We start from the raw sequence: 21384 nt of genomic DNA on the forward strand, positions 1-21384 counted from the left end.
GTATACCACACTGTACATGACAGGCAGTGTATATCACAGTGTACATTACAGGCAGTGTATACCACACTGTACATGACAGGCAGTGTATATCACACAGTGTATATCACAGTGTACATTACAATCAGTGTATATTACAGTGTACATTGCAGGCAGTGCATATCAACATGTACATTGCAGGCAGTGTATATCACACAGTGTACATTACAGTCAGCGTATATCACATTGTACATTGCAGGCAGTGTATATCACACAGTGTACATGACAGGCAGTGTGTATCACACAGTACATATCACACGGTGTACAATACAGGAAGACAATGTTACATTCTGTTTAAGATTACCGGAAAGGTGAGGTTTTAAAGGCGTTGTCCTCCCTGCCATTGGAGCAGGTATCTCTGCCTGTGACACAGGGCGGAAACTCGGTTCATGGGGAGGTTTGGAGATTGAAGGGTGGATCCCCGGGGAGCGGTGGGGGGAATCGGAGAGGGGGAGAGATGGCGAAGTGTGGGTGTCCCTGGCTGCTGCTGGCCGCCTTCTACCTGTGCTACCTGCTGCTGGGGGCGGTCATAGTGTCTCTAATCGAGCAGCCCCATGAGCGGAGGCTGAGGGCGGAGATGCAGCTCCTCAAGTCCCAGCTCCTCAACAGCAGCAGCTCGTGTCTGGCCGAGTCCGAGCTGGAACATTTCTTGGCGAGAGTGCTGGAAGCGGACAGATATGGAGTCTCAATCCTCAGCAACGCTTCCCACAAGATCAACTGGGATTTTGCCTCCTCTTTCTTCTTTGCCAGCACCCTGATCACCACTGTGGGTGAGAGATGTGTAATGTGGGGGGGGGGTGGGGGGGGGGGGGTATATAGTTGCAATAGTTCTTAAAAAAAACTTCCAAGATCTGAAAAATGTTTATCAATATTTGAAAAAAAAGTTTATCAGAAAGTTGTTCAACATTTTGAAAAGTCTTTCAATGTTTGAAAATAGTCTGTCAAAAGTTTTTTTAAAGTTTATTTGTTGGTCAGAAGTAAAGCTTACATTAACTCTGCAATTAAGTTATTGTGAAATTTCCCAAGCTGCCACACTCCGTGGCACCTCTTTGGGTCAATGCACCGAACTGACGCATCTTTCAGACGGTGGGAGAAAACCCACGCAGACATGGGGAGAATGTGCAGACTCCACACAGACAGTGACCCAAGCCGGGAGTCGAACCCGGGTCCCTGGCGCTGTGAAGCAGCAGTGCTAACCACTGTGCTGCCCATGTTGTTCAACGTTGTAAAAGTTTTTCAATATTTGAAAAGTTTGCCAAAAGTGTTTTTATTAGTCACAAGTAAGTCTAACATTAACGCTGTAACTAAGTTACTATGAAATTCCCCTAGTCACCACAGTCTGTTCGAGGCGATGCACCCTAACCAGTGTGTCTTTTGGACTGTGGGAGGAGACCGGGGAACCCTGAAGAAACTCACGCAGACACGGGGGGGGGTACAATGTGCAAACTCCACACAGACAGTGACCCAAGCTGGGAATTGAACCCAGGTCTCTGGTGCTGTGAGGCAGCAGTGCTAACCACTGTGCCGCCCATGTTGTTCAAAGTTTTTCAATATTTGATGGTTTATTAAACATCGTTAAAGTTTTATTTATTACTGTCACAAGTAGGGTCAATGTAACACTGCAGTGGAGTTACTGTGAAAATCCCCTGGGTGGCACAGTGGTTAGCACTGCTGCCTCGCAGCGACAGAGATCTGGGTTCGATTCCTGTCTTGGGTCACTGTCTGTGTGGCGTTTGCACGTTCTCCCTGTGTCTGTGTGGGTTTCCTCCACGTGCTCTGGTTTCCTCCCACAGTCAGAAAGACGTGCTGGCTAGGTGCTAAATTCTCCTTCTGTGTTTCCGAGCAGGTGGCGGAGTGTGGCGACTAGGGGATTTTCTCAGTAACTTCATCGTAATGTTAATGTAAGCCTACTTCTGACAAATAAATAAATTTTAAATTTTAGTCGCCACACTACAGCGCCTGTTCCGGTTCACTGAGGGAGAATTTAGCCCGGCCAATGCACCCTAACCAGCCTGTCATTTGGAGTGTGGGAGGAAATTGGAGGACCTGGAGGAAAACCCACGCAGACACAGGGAGAATGTGCAAACTCCACACGGACAGTGACCCAAGCCGGGAATCGAACCCAGGCCCCTGGCACTGCGAGGCAGCAGTGCCAACCAGTTTGTTGCCAAAGTTGAACTTTCTAAAAAAGTTCTTTGGTATTTGAAAAAGTGTATCAAAAGTTGTTGTTGAACATTTGAAAGAAAAACTTTCTTTTAATATTTGATGATCGAAAGTTGCTCAGCATTTGAAAAAAAAAGGTTTTTAAGCTTTTTTCAGTGTTTAAAAGGGTTTATTTCAAGTTTTTCAGCATTTCTGGGGAAGGAAAAAACTTTTTGAAAAATTCCTCAGTGTTTGGAGGGCAGGGTGGTCAAGGCATTTTGGAAGTTTTTGCATTATTTGAAACTTAAGCTCCCAAAAGTTTTCTTCCAACTGTTAACGTATGTCTGGACAATGTATATATTTTCCCCCTTTCAATAACGGGTCTTTTTTACCTTCTGGAACACGGATGGTGCTCGTAGATTCAGTATTAACTTTGAAAAGGAGTCAGCGATATGGCTGAGAAGGAACCACGTGAATGGGCCTGGGATATTGGATAGCTCGATAAATGCCATATGGCATCGTTCACCTGCTTTTGGCAATGGAAAAGCCCAGAGGAACTGCTGTAACCATTGAATCCCTACAACGCAGAGGGAGGCCATTCAGCCCCTTAAGTCTGCACTGACCTTAATGTAGGAAGTGTGCCTAGAAATGAAAGTAATTCAGTTCAGGTCTTGGGCTGGAGGGAAGTGGTGGGGTGGGGGAGCAGTGGGAAGGAGAAATATTTCCATCAACAGCCCCCTTTAAACTGGGGCACTCCTCTCCGTGAATTAAGCAGTAGTAACTGTAGGTCCTAACCCCTCCAGCCTCTCCAGTACATGTGCATGTGTGTGTGCCTACATATATATGTATGTGTGTGTGTGTGTGTGTGCATACTTGTGCCTGTGTATGTGTGCGTGTGCACATCTATGTGTATATTTGTGTGTGTGTGTGTACCCGTGTTTGTGTATGCATGCATGTATATGTTTCTGTGTCTGTGTGCGCGTACATTTGCATATATATGTGTGTGTGTCCATGTGTATGTGTGTCTGTGTGTGTATCTGCTTGCATCTTTATGTATGTGTGAGTGTCTGTATGTGCATGTGTATGTGTGGCTGTGTGTGCATGTATATGTGTGTACATATCTGTGAGTGCATGTATATGTGTGTGTATGTGTGTGTCTGTGCGTGCATGTCTTTGTGTGTGTCTGTGCGTGCATGTATACGTATGTGTCTGTGTGCTTTTGTTTGTGTTTGTGCATATATGTATGTGTGTTTGTGCATGCATGTGTGTATGTCTGTGCATTTGTGTGTGTGTCTGTGCATGCATGCATATGTGTGTGTCTGTGTGCGCGCGTGTGTCTGTGCGTGTCTGTGTGCGCGCGTGTCTGTGCGCGCATGTCTGTGCGTGCCCGTGTGTGCGTGTGCGTGCTTGTGCATGTGTGAGTCTGTGTGTACATGTGCATATATGTGCGTGCGTGTGTCTCTGTGGGGCAGTTGTTGAGCAGTGGCAGTGTCTGTCACTCAGATTAGACATTGGACTGCTTGCATTTTTTTCTGAATGAGTCGTGTCTGTAAGGGCGTGTCTGGGAGCCGGGAACAATCCGCTCTACGTTCTCTGCAATTGCCACATAGTTCAGTGTTGAGACAGCAAAGCTGGGACCCGGCCTACGCGTACATTCCTGGCCTCACTCAGGCTGAACAGGAACTGTCACGGTCAGGGCAAGGGTTACGTATTAGCGTTGTCAGCTCACCAGGATAGTCGAGGGCGCTGCAGGCATTTAAACCGTAATTGGTGATTACAGAGAAATTTGCGCAAAAAGGCCTCAGACAATTAGACAGGGTGCAGCCACACCCATACCATCAGTCTCGTCATAGCACAGTGTATATTCACTACACTGGTTCCTGGGGTAAGCATATTGCTCCAGTGAGGTGAGCTTGAATCCTGCTCAATAATTATCCCTCCATGATCAGCGCTTAAAAAAAATGAACGATTTGCTGTCAGTGGCAGCTTGCTGTGCACCAGTTGGCTGTCAAGCTTCTTACAATACAACCACTGACCACACCTCAGAAAGTACCCCATTGGCTGCAGAGCACACTGGAATGTCCCAGCTTAGGACAGGCGCTACGTCAATTCAACATCTTGCATATTTTCTTTCCCTGCTCAATAACGTCGAGCGCAGCTATCCCGCAGTGCCAGGGACCCGGGTTCAATTCCAACCTCGGGTCATTCTCTGTGTGGAGCTTGCACGTTCTCCCTGTGTCTGCATGGGTTTCCTCCGGTTGTGCCGGTTTCCACCACTGTAAAGATGTGCAGGTCAGGTGGATTGGCCCTGCTAAATTACCCCTTAGTGTCCAAAGATGTGCAGGTTAGAGGGATTGGCAATGCTAAGTTGCTCCTTTGTCTCCGAAGATGTGTAGGTTAGATGGATTGGTGATGCTAAATTGCCCCTTAGTGTCCAAAGATGTGCAGGTTAGGTGGATTGGCCATGCTAAATTGCCCCTTAGTGTCCAAAGATGTGCAGGTTAGGTGGATTGGCCATGCTAAATTGCCCCTTAGTGTCCAAAGATGTGCAGGTTAGAGGGATTGGCAATGCTAAGTTGCTCCTTTGTCTCCAAAGATGTGTAGGTTAGGTGGATTGGCTATGCTAAATTGCCCCTTAGTGTCCAAAGATGTGCAGGTTAGGTGGATTGGCCATGCTAAATTGCCCCTTAGTGTCCAAAGATGTGCAGGTTAGAGGGATTGGCAATGCTAAGTTGCTCCTTTGTCTCCAAAGATGTGTAGGTTAGGTGGATTGGCTATGCTAAATTGCCCCTTAGTGTCCAAAGATGTGCAGGTTAGGTGGATTGGCCATGCTAAATTGCCCCTTAGTGTCCAAAGATGTGCAGGTTAGAGGGATTGGCAATGCTAAGTTGCTCCTTTGTCTCCAAAGATGTGTAGGTTAGGTGGATTGGCTATGCTAAATTGCCCCTTAGTGTCCAAAGATGTGCAGGTTAGGTGGATTGGCCATGCTAAATTGCTCCCTAGTCTCCAAAGATGTGCAGGTTAGGTGGATTGGCCATGCTAAATTGCCCCTTAGTGTCCAAAGATGTGCAGGTTAGGTGGATTGGCCATGCTAAATTGCTCCCTAGTCTCCAAAGATGTGCAGGTTAGGTGGATTGGCTACGTTAAATTCCCCCTTAGTGTCAGGGGGATTAACAGGGTAAATATGTGGGGATATGGCCGGGGTGGGATTGTGGTCGATGCAGGCTCGATGGGCCAAATGGCCTCCTGCACTGTAGAGTTCCCGTGATTCTAATTTTGATGAAATTTTCTCCTCCGCAGGTTACGGCCACACCACTCCCGTCTCCGACGGGGGAAAGATTTTCTCCATCTTGTTTGCGCTGCTGGGGGTTCCGCTGACAATGTTGGTCCTGTCGGTGATTGTTCAGCGGCTGATGGTGGTTGTGGCATACCGCCCGATCACTCTGTGCCAGGAGCGGCTGGGCTATACCGAGAAGGAGGTCACGCGGTTCCACTTTCTGCTGTTGCTGCTGACGGTTCTGCTCACCTTCTTCCTGATCCCCGCGGCTGTCTTCAGCACCATCGAGCGTGGATGGTCCTTCCTGGATGCTTTTTACTTCTGCTTCATCTCCCTCACCACCATCGGCCTGGGTGACTACGTACCCAGCGAGCAGGACAACCAGCCGCTCCGCCCGCTCTACAAGGTCTCCATCACCGGTCAGTAACCGTTCACCGCCAGCTTCATAACGGGTCTAAACATCACAAAAATATCTCTCTCCCTCCACCCCCCACTCCGTCTCCTCCATCCCTCCTCCTCCTCCCCGCCCATTCCCTCTTCCCTCCCCCCCCTCCCCCCCTCCCCCCCTCCCCCCCCACTCCCCTCCCTCCCTCCCTCCCCTCCCTCCCCTCCCTCCCCTCCCTCCCCTCCCTCCCCTCCCCTCCCTCCCCCTCCCTCTCCCTCCCCCTCCCTCCCCCTCCCTCCCCCTCCCTCCCCTCCCTCCCCTCCATCCCCTCCACGCCCTCCATCCCCTACTCTCCTCCCACTTCCATCCCCGCCCTATTCCCCTCTCCCTCCTCCCCTCCTCCTCCTCCGCCTCCCTTCCCTCCCCCTCCATCCCCTCTCCCTCCCCTCTCCTTCCCCTCCTCCTCCCTCTCCCTCCCCTCCTCCTTCATCTCCCCCCCCACTTCCTTCCTCTCCCCCCTCCTCCCCTCCATCCCTGCCCTCCTCCCCCCCTCTCCCTGCCCTCCTCCCCCCCCTCCCTGCCCTCCTCCCCCCCCGCCCTCCTCCCCCCGCCTCCCTGCCCTCCTCCCCCCGCCTCCCTGCCCTCCTCCCCCCGCCTCCCTGCCCTCCTCCCCCCGCCTCCCTGCCCTCCTCCCCCCCCTCCCTGCCCTCCTCCCCCCCCTCTCCCTGCCCTCCTCCCCCCCTCTCCCTGCCCTCCTCCCCCCCTCTCCCTGCCCTCCTCCCCCCCTCTCCCTGCCCTCCTCCCCCCCTCTCCCTGCCCTCCTCCCCCCCTCTCCCTGCCCTCCTCCCCCCCTCTCCCTGCCCTCCTCCCCCCCTCTCCCTGCCCTCCTCCCCCCCTCTCCCTGCCCTCCTCCCCCCCTCTCCCTGCCCTCCTCCCCCCCTCTCCCTGCCCTCCTCCCCCCCTCTCCCTGCCCTCCTCCCCCCCTCTCCCTGCCCTCCTCCCCCCCTCTCCCTGCCCTCCTCCCCCCCTCTCCCTGCCCTCCTCCCCCCCTCTCCCTGCCCTCCTCCCCCCCTCTCCCTGCCCTCCTCCCCCCCTCTCCCTGCCCTCCTCCCCCCCTCTCCCTGCCCTCCTCCCCCCCTCTCCCTGCCCTCCTCCCCCCCTCTCCCTGCCCTCCTCCCCCCCTCTCCCTGCCCTCCTCCCCCCCTCTCCCTGCCCTCCTCCCCCCCTCTCCCTGCCCTCCTCCCCCCCTCTCCCTGCCCTCCTCCCCCCCTCTCCCTGCCCTCCTCCCCCCCTCTCCCTGCCCTCCTCCCCCCCTCTCCCTGCCCTCCTCCCCCCCTCTCCCTGCCCTCCTCCCCCCCTCTCCCTGCCCTCCTCCCCCCCTCTCCCTGCCCTCCTCCCCCCCTCTCCCTGCCCTCCTCCCCCCCTCTCCCTGCCCTCCTCCCCCCCTCTCCCTGCCCTCCTCCCCCCCTCTCCCTGCCCTCCTCCCCCCCTCTCCCTGCCCTCCTCCCCCCCCTCTCCCTGCCCTCCTCCCCCCCTCTCCCTGCCCTCCTCCCCCCCTCTCCCTGCCCTCCTCCCCCCCTCTCCCTGCCCTCCTCCCCCCCTCTCCCTGCCCTCCTCCCCCCCTCTCCCTGCCCTCCTCCCCCCCTCTCCCTGCCCTCCTCCCCCCCTCTCCCTGCCCTCCTCCCCCCCTCTCCCTGCCCTCCTCCCCCCCTCTCCCTGCCCTCCTCCCCCCCTCTCCCTGCCCTCCTCCCCCCCTCTCCCTGCCCTCCTCCCCCCCTCTCCCTGCCCTCCTCCCCCCCTCTCCCTGCCCTCCTCCCCCCCTCTCCCTGCCCTCCTCCCCCCCTCTCCCTGCCCTCCTCCCCCCCTCTCCCTGCCCTCCTCCCCCCCTCTCCCTGCCCTCCTCCCCCCCTCTCCCTGCCCTCCTCCCCCCCTCTCCCTGCCCTCCTCCCCCCCTCTCCCTGCCCTCCTCCCCCCCTCTCCCTGCCCTCCTCCCCCCCTCTCCCTGCCCTCCTCCCCCCCTCTCCCTGCCCTCCTCCCCCCCTCTCCCTGCCCTCCTCCCCCCCTCTCCCTGCCCTCCTCCCCCCCTCTCCCTGCCCTCCTCCCCCCCTCTCCCTGCCCTCCTCCCCCCCTCTCCCTGCCCTCCTCCCCCCCTCTCCCTGCCCTCCTCCCCCCCTCTCCCTGCCCTCCTCCCCCCCTCTCCCTGCCCTCCTCCCCCCCTCTCCCTGCCCTCCTCCCCCCCTCTCCCTGCCCTCCTCCCCCCCTCTCCCTGCCCTCCTCCCCCCCTCTCCCTGCCCTCCTCCCCCCCTCTCCCTGCCCTCCTCCCCCCCTCTCCCTGCCCTCCTCCCCCCCTCTCCCTGCCCTCCTCCCCCCCTCTCCCTGCCCTCCTCCCCCCCCTCTCCCTGCCCTCCTCCCCCCCCTCTCCCTGCCCTCCTCCCCCCCCTCTCCCTGCCCTCCTCCCCCCCCTCTCCCTGCCCTCCTCCCCTCCCTCTCCCTGCCCTCCTCCCCCCCCTCTCCCTGCCCTCCTCCCCCCCCTCTCCCTGCCCTCCTCCCCCCCCTCTCCCTGCCCTCCTCCCCCCCTCTCCCTGCCCTCCTCCCCCCCCTCTCCCTGCCCTCCTCCCCCCCCTCTCCCTGCCCTCCTCCCCCCCCTCTCCCTGCCCTCCTCCCCCCCTCTCCCTGCCCTCCTCCCCCCTCCTCCCTGCCCTCCTCCCCCCCTCTCCCTGCCCTCCTCCCCCCCCTCTCCCTGCCCTCCTCCCCCCTCTCTCCCTGCCCTCCTCCCCCCTCTCTTCCTGCCCTCCTCCCCCCTCTCTTCCTGCCCTCCTCCCCCCCTCTCCCTGCCCTCCTCCCCCCCTCTCCCTGCCCTCCTCCCCCCCTCTCCCTGCCCTCCTCCCCCCCTCTCCCTGCCCTCCTCCCCCCCTCTCCCTGCCCTCCTCCCCCCCTCTCCCTGCCCTCCTCCCCCCCTCTCCCTGCCCTCCTCCCCCCCTCTCCCTGCCCTCCTCCCCCCCTCTCCCTGCCCTCCTCCCCCCCTCTCCCTGCCCTCCTCCCCCCCTCTCCCTGCCCTCCTCCCCCCCCTCTCCCTGCCCTCCTCCCCCCCTCTCCCTGCCCTCCTCCTCCCCCCTCCCTGCCCTCCTCCCCCCCTCTCTCCCTCTGTTCCTCCTTCCCTCTCCCTCCCCCTCCTCCTCCCCCCTCTCCCCTCCCTGTCTTCCTGCTTCCCTCCTGCTCCTCCCTCCTCTCTTCCCTCAGTGGCACAGTGGTTGGCACTGCTGCCTCACAGCGCCAGGGTTCAGTTTCCGGCTTTGGGTCACTGTCTGTGTGGAGTCTGCATGTTCTCCCCGTGTCTGCGTGGGTTTCCTCCAGGTGCTCCGGTTTCCTCATTGGCTAGGTGCATTGGCCGTGGTAAATTCTCCCTCAGTGTACCCGATCAGGCGCCAGAGTGTGGCGACTGGAGGATTTTCACAGTAACTTCATTACAGTGTTAATGTCAGCCTTACTTCTGACACAAATTAATACATACGAGTTGAGTTATTAGACCAGTTTAGAGGGAGGCGATGGCCCAGTGGTATTATCCCTGGATTATTAATCCAGAAACTCAGCTGATGTTCTGGGGGACCCGGGTTCGAATCCCACCACGGGTGATGAGGTGGAATTTGAATTCAATAAAAAATATCTACTGATAACCCATTGTCGGAAAAACCCATCTGGTTCCTTTTAGGGAAGGAAATCTGCCGTCCTTACCCCGGTCTGGCCTACATGTGACTCCAGAGCCACAGCAATGGGGTTGACTCTCAACTGCCCTCCAAAGGCAACTCGGGATGGGCAATAAATACTGGCCCAGCCAGCGATGTCCATATCCCACAAATGAATTTTTAAAAATGTGACGTTGTTCCTGTGGCACCATCTCTTCCCCTGAGGGCTGGCATGGAGCATAAAGATAAGTGGGGGACCTTAGGGCCGAATGGCCTGCCTGTGTACAGCCACATTCAATCTCATTCAGTCCCTATGCCAGTGAGTCATAGAGGTTTACAGCATGGAAACAGGCCCTTCGGCCCAACTTGTCCATGCCACCCTTTTTTTTGAACCCCCTAAGCCAGTCCCAATTGCCCGCATTTGGCCCATATCCCTCTATACCCATCTTACCCATGTAACTGTCTAAACACTTTTTAAAAGACAAAATTGTTCCCACCTCTACTACTACCTCTGGCAGCTTGTTCCAGACACTCATCACCCTCTGTGTGGAAAAAATTGTCCCTCTGGACCCTTCTGTATCTCTCCCCTTAAACCTATGCCCTCTAGTTTTAGACTCCCCTATCTTTGGGAAAAGATATTGACTATCTAGCCGATCTGTGCCTCATTATTTTATAGACCTCTACAAGATCACCCCTCAGCCTACTATGCTCCAGAGAAAAAAGTCCCAGTCTCTCCTTATAACTCAAGCCATCAAATCTCAGTAGCATTCTAATAAATCTCTTCTGCACACTTTCTAGTTTAATAGTATTATTTTTATAATAGGGTGACCAGAACTGTAGACAGTATTCCAAGTGTGGCTTTACCAATGTCTTGTACAACTTCAACAAGACGTCCCAACTCCTGTATTCAATGTTCTGACCAATGAAACCAAGTGTGCCAAATATTGTCTTCGCCACTCTAATGGGTGCCTTTTTTTATATTTATCTCCGGCAGTTTATCTCCTGTGTGGCCTCATCGTGATGCTTCTCCTCATCCAAGTGTTCCACAGGACGGCCAGTCTGCACGGTCTCACCCAGGTCTTTGACTTGCCGCTGGCTGACGAGGAGGAGGAAGAGGGCGAGGAGATGGTCCTGTACCCGGGAGGCCCCAGCCCTCCCCTCCAGGACAACAGACTGAAATCGAACCACCAACTGCAGACCCACCACGCCGAGCCCCCTGACTACAAATCCATCCTGCCCACCATTGATCGGTGACGGCGGGAGAGGCGCGTGAAGGGTGTGTGGGTGAAGGGGGCAGGGGCTGTCAAAGTTTTTCATCCTGCACTCATCAGGAGAGCACCGGATTTCAACCTTCCGCAACAATTTACGCTGCAGGTTGACTCTGGCTCAGGCACTGCCGTGGATGTGTACAAGCTCCATAAAAACTCCAAAACAAACTGGAACTCCGTCCTCAAGCCCGTCCACATCCCTCTGTTAGGAGTCAATGTGTTTCTCATCCAAGCCTCGCTGCCCCCCCCCTCCCCCCCGCCAACTCAGGCCCTTTGTCGATTTGCCTGCCTCATTAACAATTGGCCCCTGGGGTTGGGCGGAGATGGGTGATGCTCGGGCTGATAGAGAGAGGGAGAGGGAGAGGCCCTTTCAGAGTCCCAGACTGATCGAGGCACAGAGGGGAGTCCCCTTCAGCCCCAAAACTGACTGAAGCACAGAGAGGAGGCCCCTTCAGAGCCCTAAACTGACTGAGGCACGGAGGGGAGGGCCCCTCAGTCCCAGACTGACTGAAGCACAGAGAGGAGGCCCCTTCAGAGCCCCTAAACTGACTGAGGCACAGAGAGGAGGGCCCCTCAGTCCCAGACTGACTGAAGCACAGAGAGGAGGGCCCCTCAGCCCCAGACTGACTGAAGCACAGAGAGGAGGCCCCTTCAGAGCCCCTAAACTGACTGAGGCACAAAAGGGAGGCCCTTTTACAGTCCCAGACTGACTGAGGCACCCCCACCCCACTGGAGGGAGGGGAGGGGGGGGGTCGTGGGGTGGTTGGTGGTGGCTAACCCTGCCTAGAGGCCCCAGTCCTCGCTGAAGAGAGAAATCTGTCCACAAGGGAAGGTGTCCCCCCTCACCCCACCCCACCCCATTCCTGATGACTATGCTTTAATCTTGGAGATTGCAGACTGTTTTCGGGGGTTTGGGGGGAGAGATTTCTGCCCACCTTGAAGAGTCTGTATTTTTGATCTTAACTGGCTGTGACCATGTCAACGTGTCGTTACTCCTGATGTCAAGGCAACCTCGATGACGTGAGTTATTTGCAGCTGAACACTGCTTGCTCCACGGTTAATTTGAATAGTGACTCATTGGGCGTGGTTGTTTGCACCGATACAAAGGAACCATCCTCCCCCCCCCCCCCACATTCCCCCGAGAGTTCCGGCTGGGCCAACGTTCACCAGCCTCGCCTGCAGCGGGGCTGGACAAGCTATGGGTCAGCCTTGGCTAGGGATGTGACAAAAGGAGGCTGCGGCGAGTAACTCACCTCCAGACTCCCCCCAAAAGTAGACCCACCATCCACAAGCCACAAGTCAGGAGTGTGATGGAATTCTCCCCTGGATGGGGTGCAGCTCCAACAACCCTCGAGAAGCTCAACACCACCCAGGGCAAAGGTTGATTGGCACCCCATCCACAAGCATTCATCCCCCCCCCCCCCCCCCCAACCGACGCTTAGTGCCAGCCGTGTGTGCCATCTACAAGGTGCACAGCAGCACCAGGGCTCCTTCAACATCACCTTCCAAACCCAAGACCTCAACCGTCTAGAAGGACAAGGGGCAGCAGATACATGGGAACCTGCAAGTTCCCCTCCCATCCTTGGCTTGGGAATGTATTGGCCATTCCTTCACTGGGTCAAAACCCTGGAACTTCCCCTCCCCAACGGCACTGTGGGGGTACCTACACGCGTGGACTGCGGTGGGTTCAAGGGCTCACCCGTCACCACCTCGAGGGGCACTTAGGGATGGGCAATATATGATGGATGCTGCCAGCAACCCACTGAACGAATTAAACCACAAAACTGCCACACGTCTCTGAGTTCAAGTTCAAGGGATGCAACTTTACACGAACATTTGCGAGACTTCAGACAAGAAGCATCTCCACCCCGCACCCACCCCCCCCTCTGAATTGAGGCCCTTAATGGCCATTTCCCACCCATCCTCGATGTTGAGGTTGGATAGAAGATTGAACTCCCTCTGGCGAGGGGGGAGGGTGGGGAGTACATCTGTCAGAAGACCCCTTCTAAAGTTGGGCAACCCTCCCCTGCCCCACAACCACCACCAAATCCAGTGGCCCCCAGGCACTCCTCTTTCTCCTGGACTCGATCGCTACCCCCCCTCCCCCCACCACTGCCTCGGACCCCGTTACGACCGCAAGCCCCTTCCCCAACCCCTCCCAAGTTAGGAGGGGTTGGGGAACATTCCTTGGCTTCCAGTTTCCGGAAGGTTCCTCTTGACGCCAGTTGCGGCGTGGCCGGGAGAGCCTCCGGCCATTCCGATTGGCCGGCAGCTCTCTAAGGCGTGGCTTCCCCCACCCGAGTGAGGCCCGGCGGTTACCACGGCTACCTCACAGCACCGGGGACCCCGGTTCAATTCCCGGCTCGGGTGACGGTCTGTGCCGACTCTGCACGTTCTCCCTCCAATAAGACCGCAAGCCTAGCCCTGGTTTCCTCCAGTGGTGGGGACTCCCATCCCACTATCCATGGAGTCGGAAGGCTGATTAGCCCCCACCAACTCCTCAGCCAATCCCCGCTCCAGTGTGTGTTGTAGGATCATAGAATATTACAGTGCAGAACAAGGGTATTTGGCGTAGATTTCCTCCGGGGTGCTCTGGTTTCCTCCCGCAGTCCAAAAGACATGTTGGTTAGGTGGATTGGCCATGCTAAATTGTACAGTGGTTAGCACTGCTGCTTCACATTGCCGGGGATCTGGGTTCGATTCCCGGCTTGGCTCACTGTCTCTGTGGAGTTCGCACATCCTCCCCGTGTCTGCGTGGGTTTCCTCCGGGTGCTCCGGTTTCCTCCCACAGTCTGAAAGACGTGCCGGTTAGGGCGCATTGACCGGAACCGGCGCCGGAGTGTGGCGACTAGGGGATTTTCACAGTAACTTCATTGCAGTGTTAATGTAAGCCTAATAAACAAACTTTAAAACTTTGGTCGCAGCCAATCAAATAAATATGAGAGGTAAAAATGCGGGGTTACGGGAATAGTGCCTGGGTAGGATTGCGGTTGGTGCAGACTCGATGGGCCGAATGGCCTCCTTCTGGAAGATTCTATGATTCTAAACACACACTGGAGCGGGGATTGGCTGAGGAGTTGGCGGGACTGACTTACCCCTCTGTCTCCATGGTTGGCGGAATGGGAGACCCCACCATTGGAGGCATTCGGGCCTAGGCCGGAGGTCTTATTGTGGGGATGTGAGGCGAATCGGAACAAACGCCTCTTGAAAATACGGAGGAAGAAATAAAACAAATGCAAAAAGAGCTTAATCGTTCCGAGTTCTGCCTGTTGTTTTTCTGAATCGTACCACGTGCATTCTATTATATCTGAAAATTAGCATTCCTTGCGCTGTTAACCATCCTGCGGGATTTTCTCCTGCATCCCTGCTGAACTCTACGTGTTTGTCTTCTTGGCAAGAGATTTGCCTCCCACTTTGGACATCTCCCCGACAGAAAGTCCTCCCTGTTTCTACACTGTGTGTGGTTAGCCTGTTTCCCTTTTGCATCCACTCTACTCCACTGACTCTCCCTTCTTTAACTGAATCCTGTAGAGGTTTTTGCAAGCACAGCATAATCTTCCACAAAATTCCTGCAATAGTGAAAAGGCGCCGATATTTCCCTTGTCCCTTCCTGTGAGAAATCTTTGCGCATAAAATATAACATTCTTGCGGTCCTCTGGAATTTCCGACTGACTTTTAACATCTTTGAAACACAAATCAAACCTTTCAGTTTCATTCCGGGCAGTAATTTAGTTTGGCTGCTCGTTCAGCTTCTTAAATAACACCATCATTTGTTAAGAATTATCCCAAACTCAAAAAAACTGTGTTGTTTGCTTTTAACTGTCCATTTTTGTCCACCTTATCTCTTTTCTTAAAAGAACAAAGAAAATTACAGCACAGGAACAGGCCCTTCGGCCCTCCAAGCCTGCACCGACCATGCTGCCCAACTGAACTAAAACCCCCTACCCTTCCAGGGACCATATCCCTCTTTTCCCATTCTATTCATGTATTTATCCAGACGCCCCTTAAAAGTCACTATTGTATCTGCTTCCACTGCTTCCACTGCCTCCCCTGGCAGTGAGTTCCAGGCACCCTCTGTGTAAAAAAAACTTGTCTCGTTCATCTCCTTTAAATCTTGCCCCTCACACCTTAAACCTGTGCCCCCTAGTAATTGACTCTTCCACCCTGGGAAAAAGCTTCTGACTATCTACTCTGCCCCTCATAATCTTGTAGACTTCTATCAGGTCCCCCCTCAACCTCTGTCGTTCCAGTGAGAACAAACCAAGTTTCTCCAACCTCTCCTCGTAGCTAATGCCCTCCATACCAGGCAACATCCTGGTAAATCTTTTCTGTACCCTCTCCAAAGCCTCCACATCCTTCTGGTAGTGTGACGACCAGAATTGAACACCAAGTGCGGCCTAACTAAGGTTCTATAAAGCTGCAACATGACTTGCCAATTTTTAAACTCAGTGCTCCATCCAATGAAGGCAAGTATGCCTTCTTGACTACCTTCTCCACCTACGTCGCCACTTTCAGTGACCTGTATACCTGTACACCCAGATCCCTCTGCCTATCAATACTCCTAACTGTTCCGCCATTTACTGCATATTTCCTATCTGTATTAGACCTTCCAAAATGCATTACCTCACATTTGTCGAGATTAAACCCCTAAAGCTGGTGGGGAGGGTGGAAGCAGGCAACTTGACTATTGATCACTCCCCAGAACTTGAGGAATTCAAGACTTTATCTGATTTTTTTGAGTGTTGCATGAGGCTACATATACCTGGCCTGGTAGGTATGGATATGATCGGCGCAACTTGTGGGCCGAAGGGCCTGATTGTGCTGTAGTGTTCTATGTTCGATGTACATTTGTCATTGGGTTTTTTTTTCCTCTCCATTAGCTCAGATTTGACAATTCCCTCACCCGCTATTCTTTCTGGTTGTATCACAGCTTGGTGTGGCTACTGCCCAATTCTCAGACTACAAGAAACAACAAATCAAAAAAAAAGTTGGCGTCATAATTGTCTATTTTACCACAAGAGGTCATTGGGCTGAGGTGGGTGGGCACAGTAAGTAGTCTCACAACACCAGTTAAAGTCCAACAGGTTTATCTGGTAGCACAAGCTTTCAGAGAGCTACTCCTTCATCAGGTGAGTGTGGAGTTCTGTTTACAAACAGGGCATATACGGATACAAACTCAATTTACAGGATAATGGTTGGAATGTGAGTCTTTACAAGTAACCAAGTCTTAAAGGTACAGACAATGTGAGTGGAGAGAGGGTTAAGCATAAGTTAAAGAGATGTGTATTGCCTTCTGCCAGGACAGTTAGTGAGATTTTGCAAGCCCAGGCAAGTCCTGGGGGGGTTACAGGTAGTGTGACATGAACCCAAGATCCGGGTGGAGGCCGTCCTGTAATACAGGCTGCAACCAGAGGAGGGCGCGCTGACTCTCCCCTCTGCAATACAGGTTGCTACCAGAGGAGGGCGCGTTGACACCCTCTCCAAGGCTTTGAGTTATGATGGGCTGTATAAAACGCTTATAAGGCCACAATAAAGCAGTGTGTGCAATTCTGGTCACCAGACTATCGGAAGAGTGTGATTGCAATAGAGACGTGATTCACTAAAATGTTGCCAGGCATTTCAGCTATGAAGAGAGGCTGGGTAGGGCTGGGGTCATTTTCCTTTGAGTAGAGAAGGTCGAGGGGGCCCCTCATCAAAGCTGTACGAAGTTCTGAGGGACAGCGATACGGCAGACAGGAAGAAACTTTTCCCATTAGCTGAGGGGTCAATACCCAGGAGGCATGGTCCTGCCCATGTGTCTGTCCTTAGCCTGCTGCAATGTTCCATCTAGGCACTTTACAACCTTCCAATCTCAACGTCGAATTTAACAATTCAGATGATTTCTTCTACCCCACCTAAACCCCTCTGTTTTCATTTTAAGAACATAAGAAATAGGAGCAGGAGTAGGCCATCTAGCCCTTCGAGCCTGCCCCGCCATTCAATAAGATCATGGCTGATCTGAGGTGGATCAGTTCCACTTTCCCGCTTTCTCCCCTTAATTCCCTTGTCCGTTAGAAACCTATCTACCCGTGACTTAAATATATTCAGCGAGGCAGCCTCCACCACTTCAACGGGCAGAGAATTCCAGAGATTCACCACCCTTTGAGTGAAGAAGTTCCTCCTCAACTCCGATCTAAACTTCCCCCCCCCTCCTTATCTTGAGGCTGTGCCCTCTAGTCCTGCTGTCCTTTCTGAGTGGAAAGAATCTCTCTACCTCTACCCTATCCATCCCCTTCCTTATCTTATACGTCTCTATCAGATCCCCGCTCATCCTTCTAAACTCCAATGAGTACAGACCCATTACAATTAAACCCATTACAATGTAGGGCAGACCCATACAATTAAACTCTTGTTCCATTGGAATAAGGAATCGAGAGACGTAAGCCACAGGTCCCTGTCTGTAGTGTCTTTCTCGTAAAAGAACAACTGAGAGAGTTAAATCGATTGCTGCCACTTGCAATGCAAACAGGAGATCAGGGTCTGACACCAATAATGCTGGTGTTGATGCCAAAACATACTTTAAATCAGATACTGCCTGTGTGTGCTGCTCAGTCTGCAGCCATGGAGCATTTTTTTGCACAGTATCTCTGATAATGGAGCAGTTTTAGTTGCAAACACATCAATATGATTTCTGCAGTATCCTGCTAAACCAAGGAAAGATCGAAGTGCACCTTCGGAAGTGGCGATTGTAGGATAGATTTTTGTTCAATCCCATGCTTACCTTGAGTAATGACAGTGCCCAAATAAACCAGACAATACTGCATGATTTGAGCTTTCTTAGGGTTAACTTTACAATGGAAGTTGGTGAACAAGTTCGGCAATTCATCTGACAACTGGAGATGTTCCGATTTACTTTCAGTTTGTAACAAAAGATCATCAACAAACTGAACTAAATATTCAGGTTGTGAAAACCCCTCTAATCCTGGAGCCAATCCTCCATTCTCTCAACCTCTCCCAGCCTCTCTCTCTCTCAGTCTCTCCCTCTCTCTCTCAGTCTTTCTCTCCTTCAGTCTTTCTCTCCTTCAGTCTCCCTCTCTCTCCCAGACAAACTGTTTCTCAGCTTGTCTCTCCCTCAGTCTCTCTCCGCCAGTTTTTCTCTCTCTTTCTCCCAGTCTCCCTCTATCCACTGGTCTCTCATCGCCCCCCCCAGTCCCTTTCTCTCTTCCAGCCTCTCAATATCCTGTTCTCTTTGTCCCTGTCGGCTCCCCCCCACCCTCTAAATATATCTCTCTCTCTCTCTATTTATCGATACGGGCAGTACGGTGGCACAGTGGTTAGCACTGCTGCCTCTCAGCGCCAGGCATTCGGGCTCGATTCCTGACTTGGGTCACTGTCTGTGTGGAGTCTGCATGTTCTCCCCGTGTTTGCGTGGGTTTCCTCCGGGTACTTCGGTTTCCTCCCACAGTCCAAAAAATGTGCATGTTAGGTAAATTACATGTAGACTGGGGGAGGCTGTTTGAGGGTAAATCAACATCTGACATGTGGGAGTCTTTCAAATGTCAATTGATTGGAATTCAGCACCGGCATGTAGCTATGAGGGTGAAGGATAAGTGTGGCAAGTATCAGGAACCCTGGATAATGAGGGATATTATCCAGGGGTCCCAAAACAAGGGATATTTTGAGCTTTATCAAAACCATTCATCAGGCCTAAAAGGCTTAGAACAGATGAAGCCCTTGAAGAATATAAAGAACATAAGAAGGAACTTGATCAAGGAGTTAGGAGGGCTAAAATGGATCATGAAAAGTCTTTGGCAAACAGGATTAAGGAAAATCTGAAGGCGTATGTGAACAGCAAGAAGGTAGCCAGGGAGAAGGGTTGGTCCATTTGAGGTTAGTGGAGGGAATCTATGCATGGAACCAGAGGAAATAGGCGAGATGAATACTTTGCCTCAATATTCACCAAAGAGAGGGACTTGATGGACGAGGAGCATAGGGTAGGGTGTGTAGATATTCTGGGTCATGTCAATATCAAAAAGACGGAGGTATTGAGTGACTAAAAAAGCATTGAAGTAGTTAAGTCCCCAGGACCTGATGGGATCTACCCCAAAATACCGAAGGAGGCAAGGGTAGGAATTGCTTGGGGCTTGACAGAAAGCTTCATATCCTTGTTGATTACAGATGAAGTTTCAGAGGACTGGAGGATAGCCAGTGCTGTTCCAATGTTTAAGAAGGACAACAGGGATAATCCAGGAAATTATGGGCTGGTCAGTAGTCAGGAAATTATTGGAAAAGATTCATAAGGACAGGATTTACTCAGATTTGGAAACAAATTGACTTATTAGAGATAGACAGCAAGGGTTTGTGAAGGGGAGATCATGCCTCATAAGAGGCGTATAAGATGTTGAGAGGTATTGATCGAGTGGATTCTCAGGGGCTTTTCCCCAGGGCTGAAATGGCTGCCACAAGAGGACACAGGTTTAGGGTGCTGGGGAGTAGGTGCAGGGGAGATGTCAGGAGTAAGTTTTTCACTCAGAGGTGGTGGGTGTGTGGAATCAGCTGCCGGCAGTGGTGGTAGAGACGGATTCAATAGGGTCTTTTAAGAGACTTTTGGATAAGTACATGGAGCTTAGTAAGATAAGGGGTTATAGGTAAGCCTAATAGGTCGGGACATGTTCAGAGCAACTTGTGGGCTGAAGTGCCTGTTTGTGTTTTTCTATGTTCTATGTTCTAACTTGATCAAATTTTTTGAGGAAGTGACGAAGATGATAGATGAGGGAAACATAATGTGGAGTTGCTGGTGTTGGACTGGGGTAGGCACAGTAAGTAGTCTCACAACACTAGATTGAAGTCCAACAGGTTTATTTGGTAGCACTAGCTTTTGCAGCACTGCTCCTTCATCAGGTGAGTGCAGGATTTGTTTCACAAATAGGCATATATAGACACAAGCTCAATTACAAGATAATGGTTGGAATGCGAGTCTTGACAGGTAATCGTGTCTTTACAGGTGCAATGTGAGTGGAGAGAGGATTAAGCACAGGTTAAAGAGGTGTGGATTGCCTCCAGCCAGGACAGTTAGTGAGATTTTGCAAACCCAGGCAAGTTGTGGGGGGTTACAGAGAGTGTGACATGAACCCAAGATCGGGGTTGTCGAGGAACACTTCAGCAATCAAAGGCATTCAGCCTCTGATTTTCGGGTAAGCGTTCTCCAAGGTGACCCACACAATACGCAACAATGCAGAATTGCTGAGCAGAAACTGATAGCCAAGTTCCGCACACACGAGGGTGGCCTCAACCGGGATCTTGGGTTCAAGAGGAGAGATTGAATAAACCTGATTTGTTCTTACTGGAATGATGGAAGTTGAAGGCTGACTTGATAGAGGCTTACAAGATTATGAGCGGTTTGGACAGAGTGGATAGTCAGATGCTCTTTCCTAGGGTAGAAAAGTCAAGAATAGGTTTAAGGTGGGTGGGGAAAAGTTTAGAGGAGATGTGTAAGGCAAGTTTTTTTACATAGAGGGTGGTGAATGACTGGAACACGCTGCCCAAGGAGGTGCTGGGAACAGATACGATAGCGACATTTAAGAGGCAATTAGACAAATACATGCATAGGATGGGATAGGAAGGATATGGATTCCGTAAGTGCATATGGTTTTAGTTTAGGCAGGCATCATGATCGGTGCAGACTTGGAGGGCCTGTCCCCATGCTATACTTTCCTTTGTTTTCTGTTCTTCTTTATAACAGAGTGTTCATTCAATAGCAGTGCACCATCTGCAGTCCCTATCAATGGGGTGTCACGGTGGCACAGTGGTTAGCACTACTGCCTCATAACACCAGGGACCGAGGTTCGATTCCTGACTTGGGTCACTGCCTGTGTGGAGTTTGCATGTTCTACCTGTGTCTGCGTGGGTGTCCTCTGGGTCACCTGGGTTCCTCCCACAGTCCCAAGATGTATAGGTTAGGTGCATTGACCTGTACAGGCGCCGGAGTGTGATGACTAGGGGATTTTCACAGTAACTTCATTGCAGTGTTAATGTAAGCTTACTTGTGACTAATAAATAAACTTTACAATCCTGACCGATGATAACCCCTCTAAGACCCAAAAATGTGATAACAGAAGAATCAAAGAACAAAGAACAACACAGCACGGGAAACAGGCCCTTTGGCCCAACGAGCCCACGCCGCCATTTTAACATTATGAGTGCCCTCCCCTATCTATGACCTTTGTCTACGCCTATTGGGGAAGATTGAGGGAAGACTAATTTAGGGATAGTTTGTTGCACCAATCAGCCTAAGAGCACGTTTTTGGGGTGTGGGAGGAAACTGGAGTACCTGGAGAAAACTCACGCAGTTACGGGGAGAGTGTGCAAACTCCTGCAGACAGTGGCCCAAATCCATGTATCTGCACAGCAAGCAGTAATAGTCACTGAGCTGTCATGTTGCTCGTCAGATGGTCCAGTTTAAGCACACACTAACGACGTGAAGCACTAGGCAACTCTCGAAGCAACAAGAGCAGCCTTCGCACGACCCACCGCGTGTATGCCCCTTGTTGGACAACAAGGCGGACCACTCAGAATAGCCAAGGACTTTTGAAAGATTATGGTCAGACCCTCCAT

The 21384-nt window shown here is 52.7% G+C and overlaps 1 protein-coding gene across 1 annotated transcript; it reads left to right on the forward strand.

Annotated features, from left to right (window-relative positions):
- The first annotated feature begins 477 nt into the window (after positions 1 to 477).
- On the forward strand, positions 478 to 11034 carry LOC145362205 (potassium channel subfamily K member 6-like). The gene is made up of 3 exons (XM_080218264.1): positions 478 to 806; positions 5479 to 5874; positions 10518 to 11034. Exons 1-3 carry the CDS (start codon positions 494 to 496, stop codon positions 10775 to 10777), a joined length of 969 nt encoding a protein of 322 aa, XP_080074390.1. The 5' UTR covers positions 478 to 493; the 3' UTR covers positions 10778 to 11034.
- The last annotated feature ends 10350 nt before the right edge of the window (positions 11035 to 21384 follow it).

This window comes from Carcharhinus amblyrhynchos, unplaced genomic scaffold (genome assembly GCF_965287045.1).
Source record: "Carcharhinus amblyrhynchos unplaced genomic scaffold, sCarAmb.v2.hapA scaffold_37, whole genome shotgun sequence".
Taxonomy (NCBI): Eukaryota; Metazoa; Chordata; class Chondrichthyes; order Carcharhiniformes; family Carcharhinidae; genus Carcharhinus; species Carcharhinus amblyrhynchos.

What these genes read in the sequence shown, in the direction of transcription:
- LOC145362205 (XM_080218264.1), top strand. Translation starts at nt 494, where the DNA reads ATGGCGAAGTGTGGGTGTCCCTGGCTGCTGCTGGCCGCCTTCTACCTG. An exon ending in CACCCTGATCACCACTGTGG is followed by an intron (nt 807 to 5,478) that starts GTGAGAGATGTG and finishes TCTCCTCCGCAG; the next exon opens with GTTACGGCCACACCACTCCC. An exon ending in CTACAAGGTCTCCATCACCG is followed by an intron (nt 5,875 to 10,517) that starts GTCAGTAACCGT and finishes TATCTCCGGCAG; the next exon opens with TTTATCTCCTGTGTGGCCTC.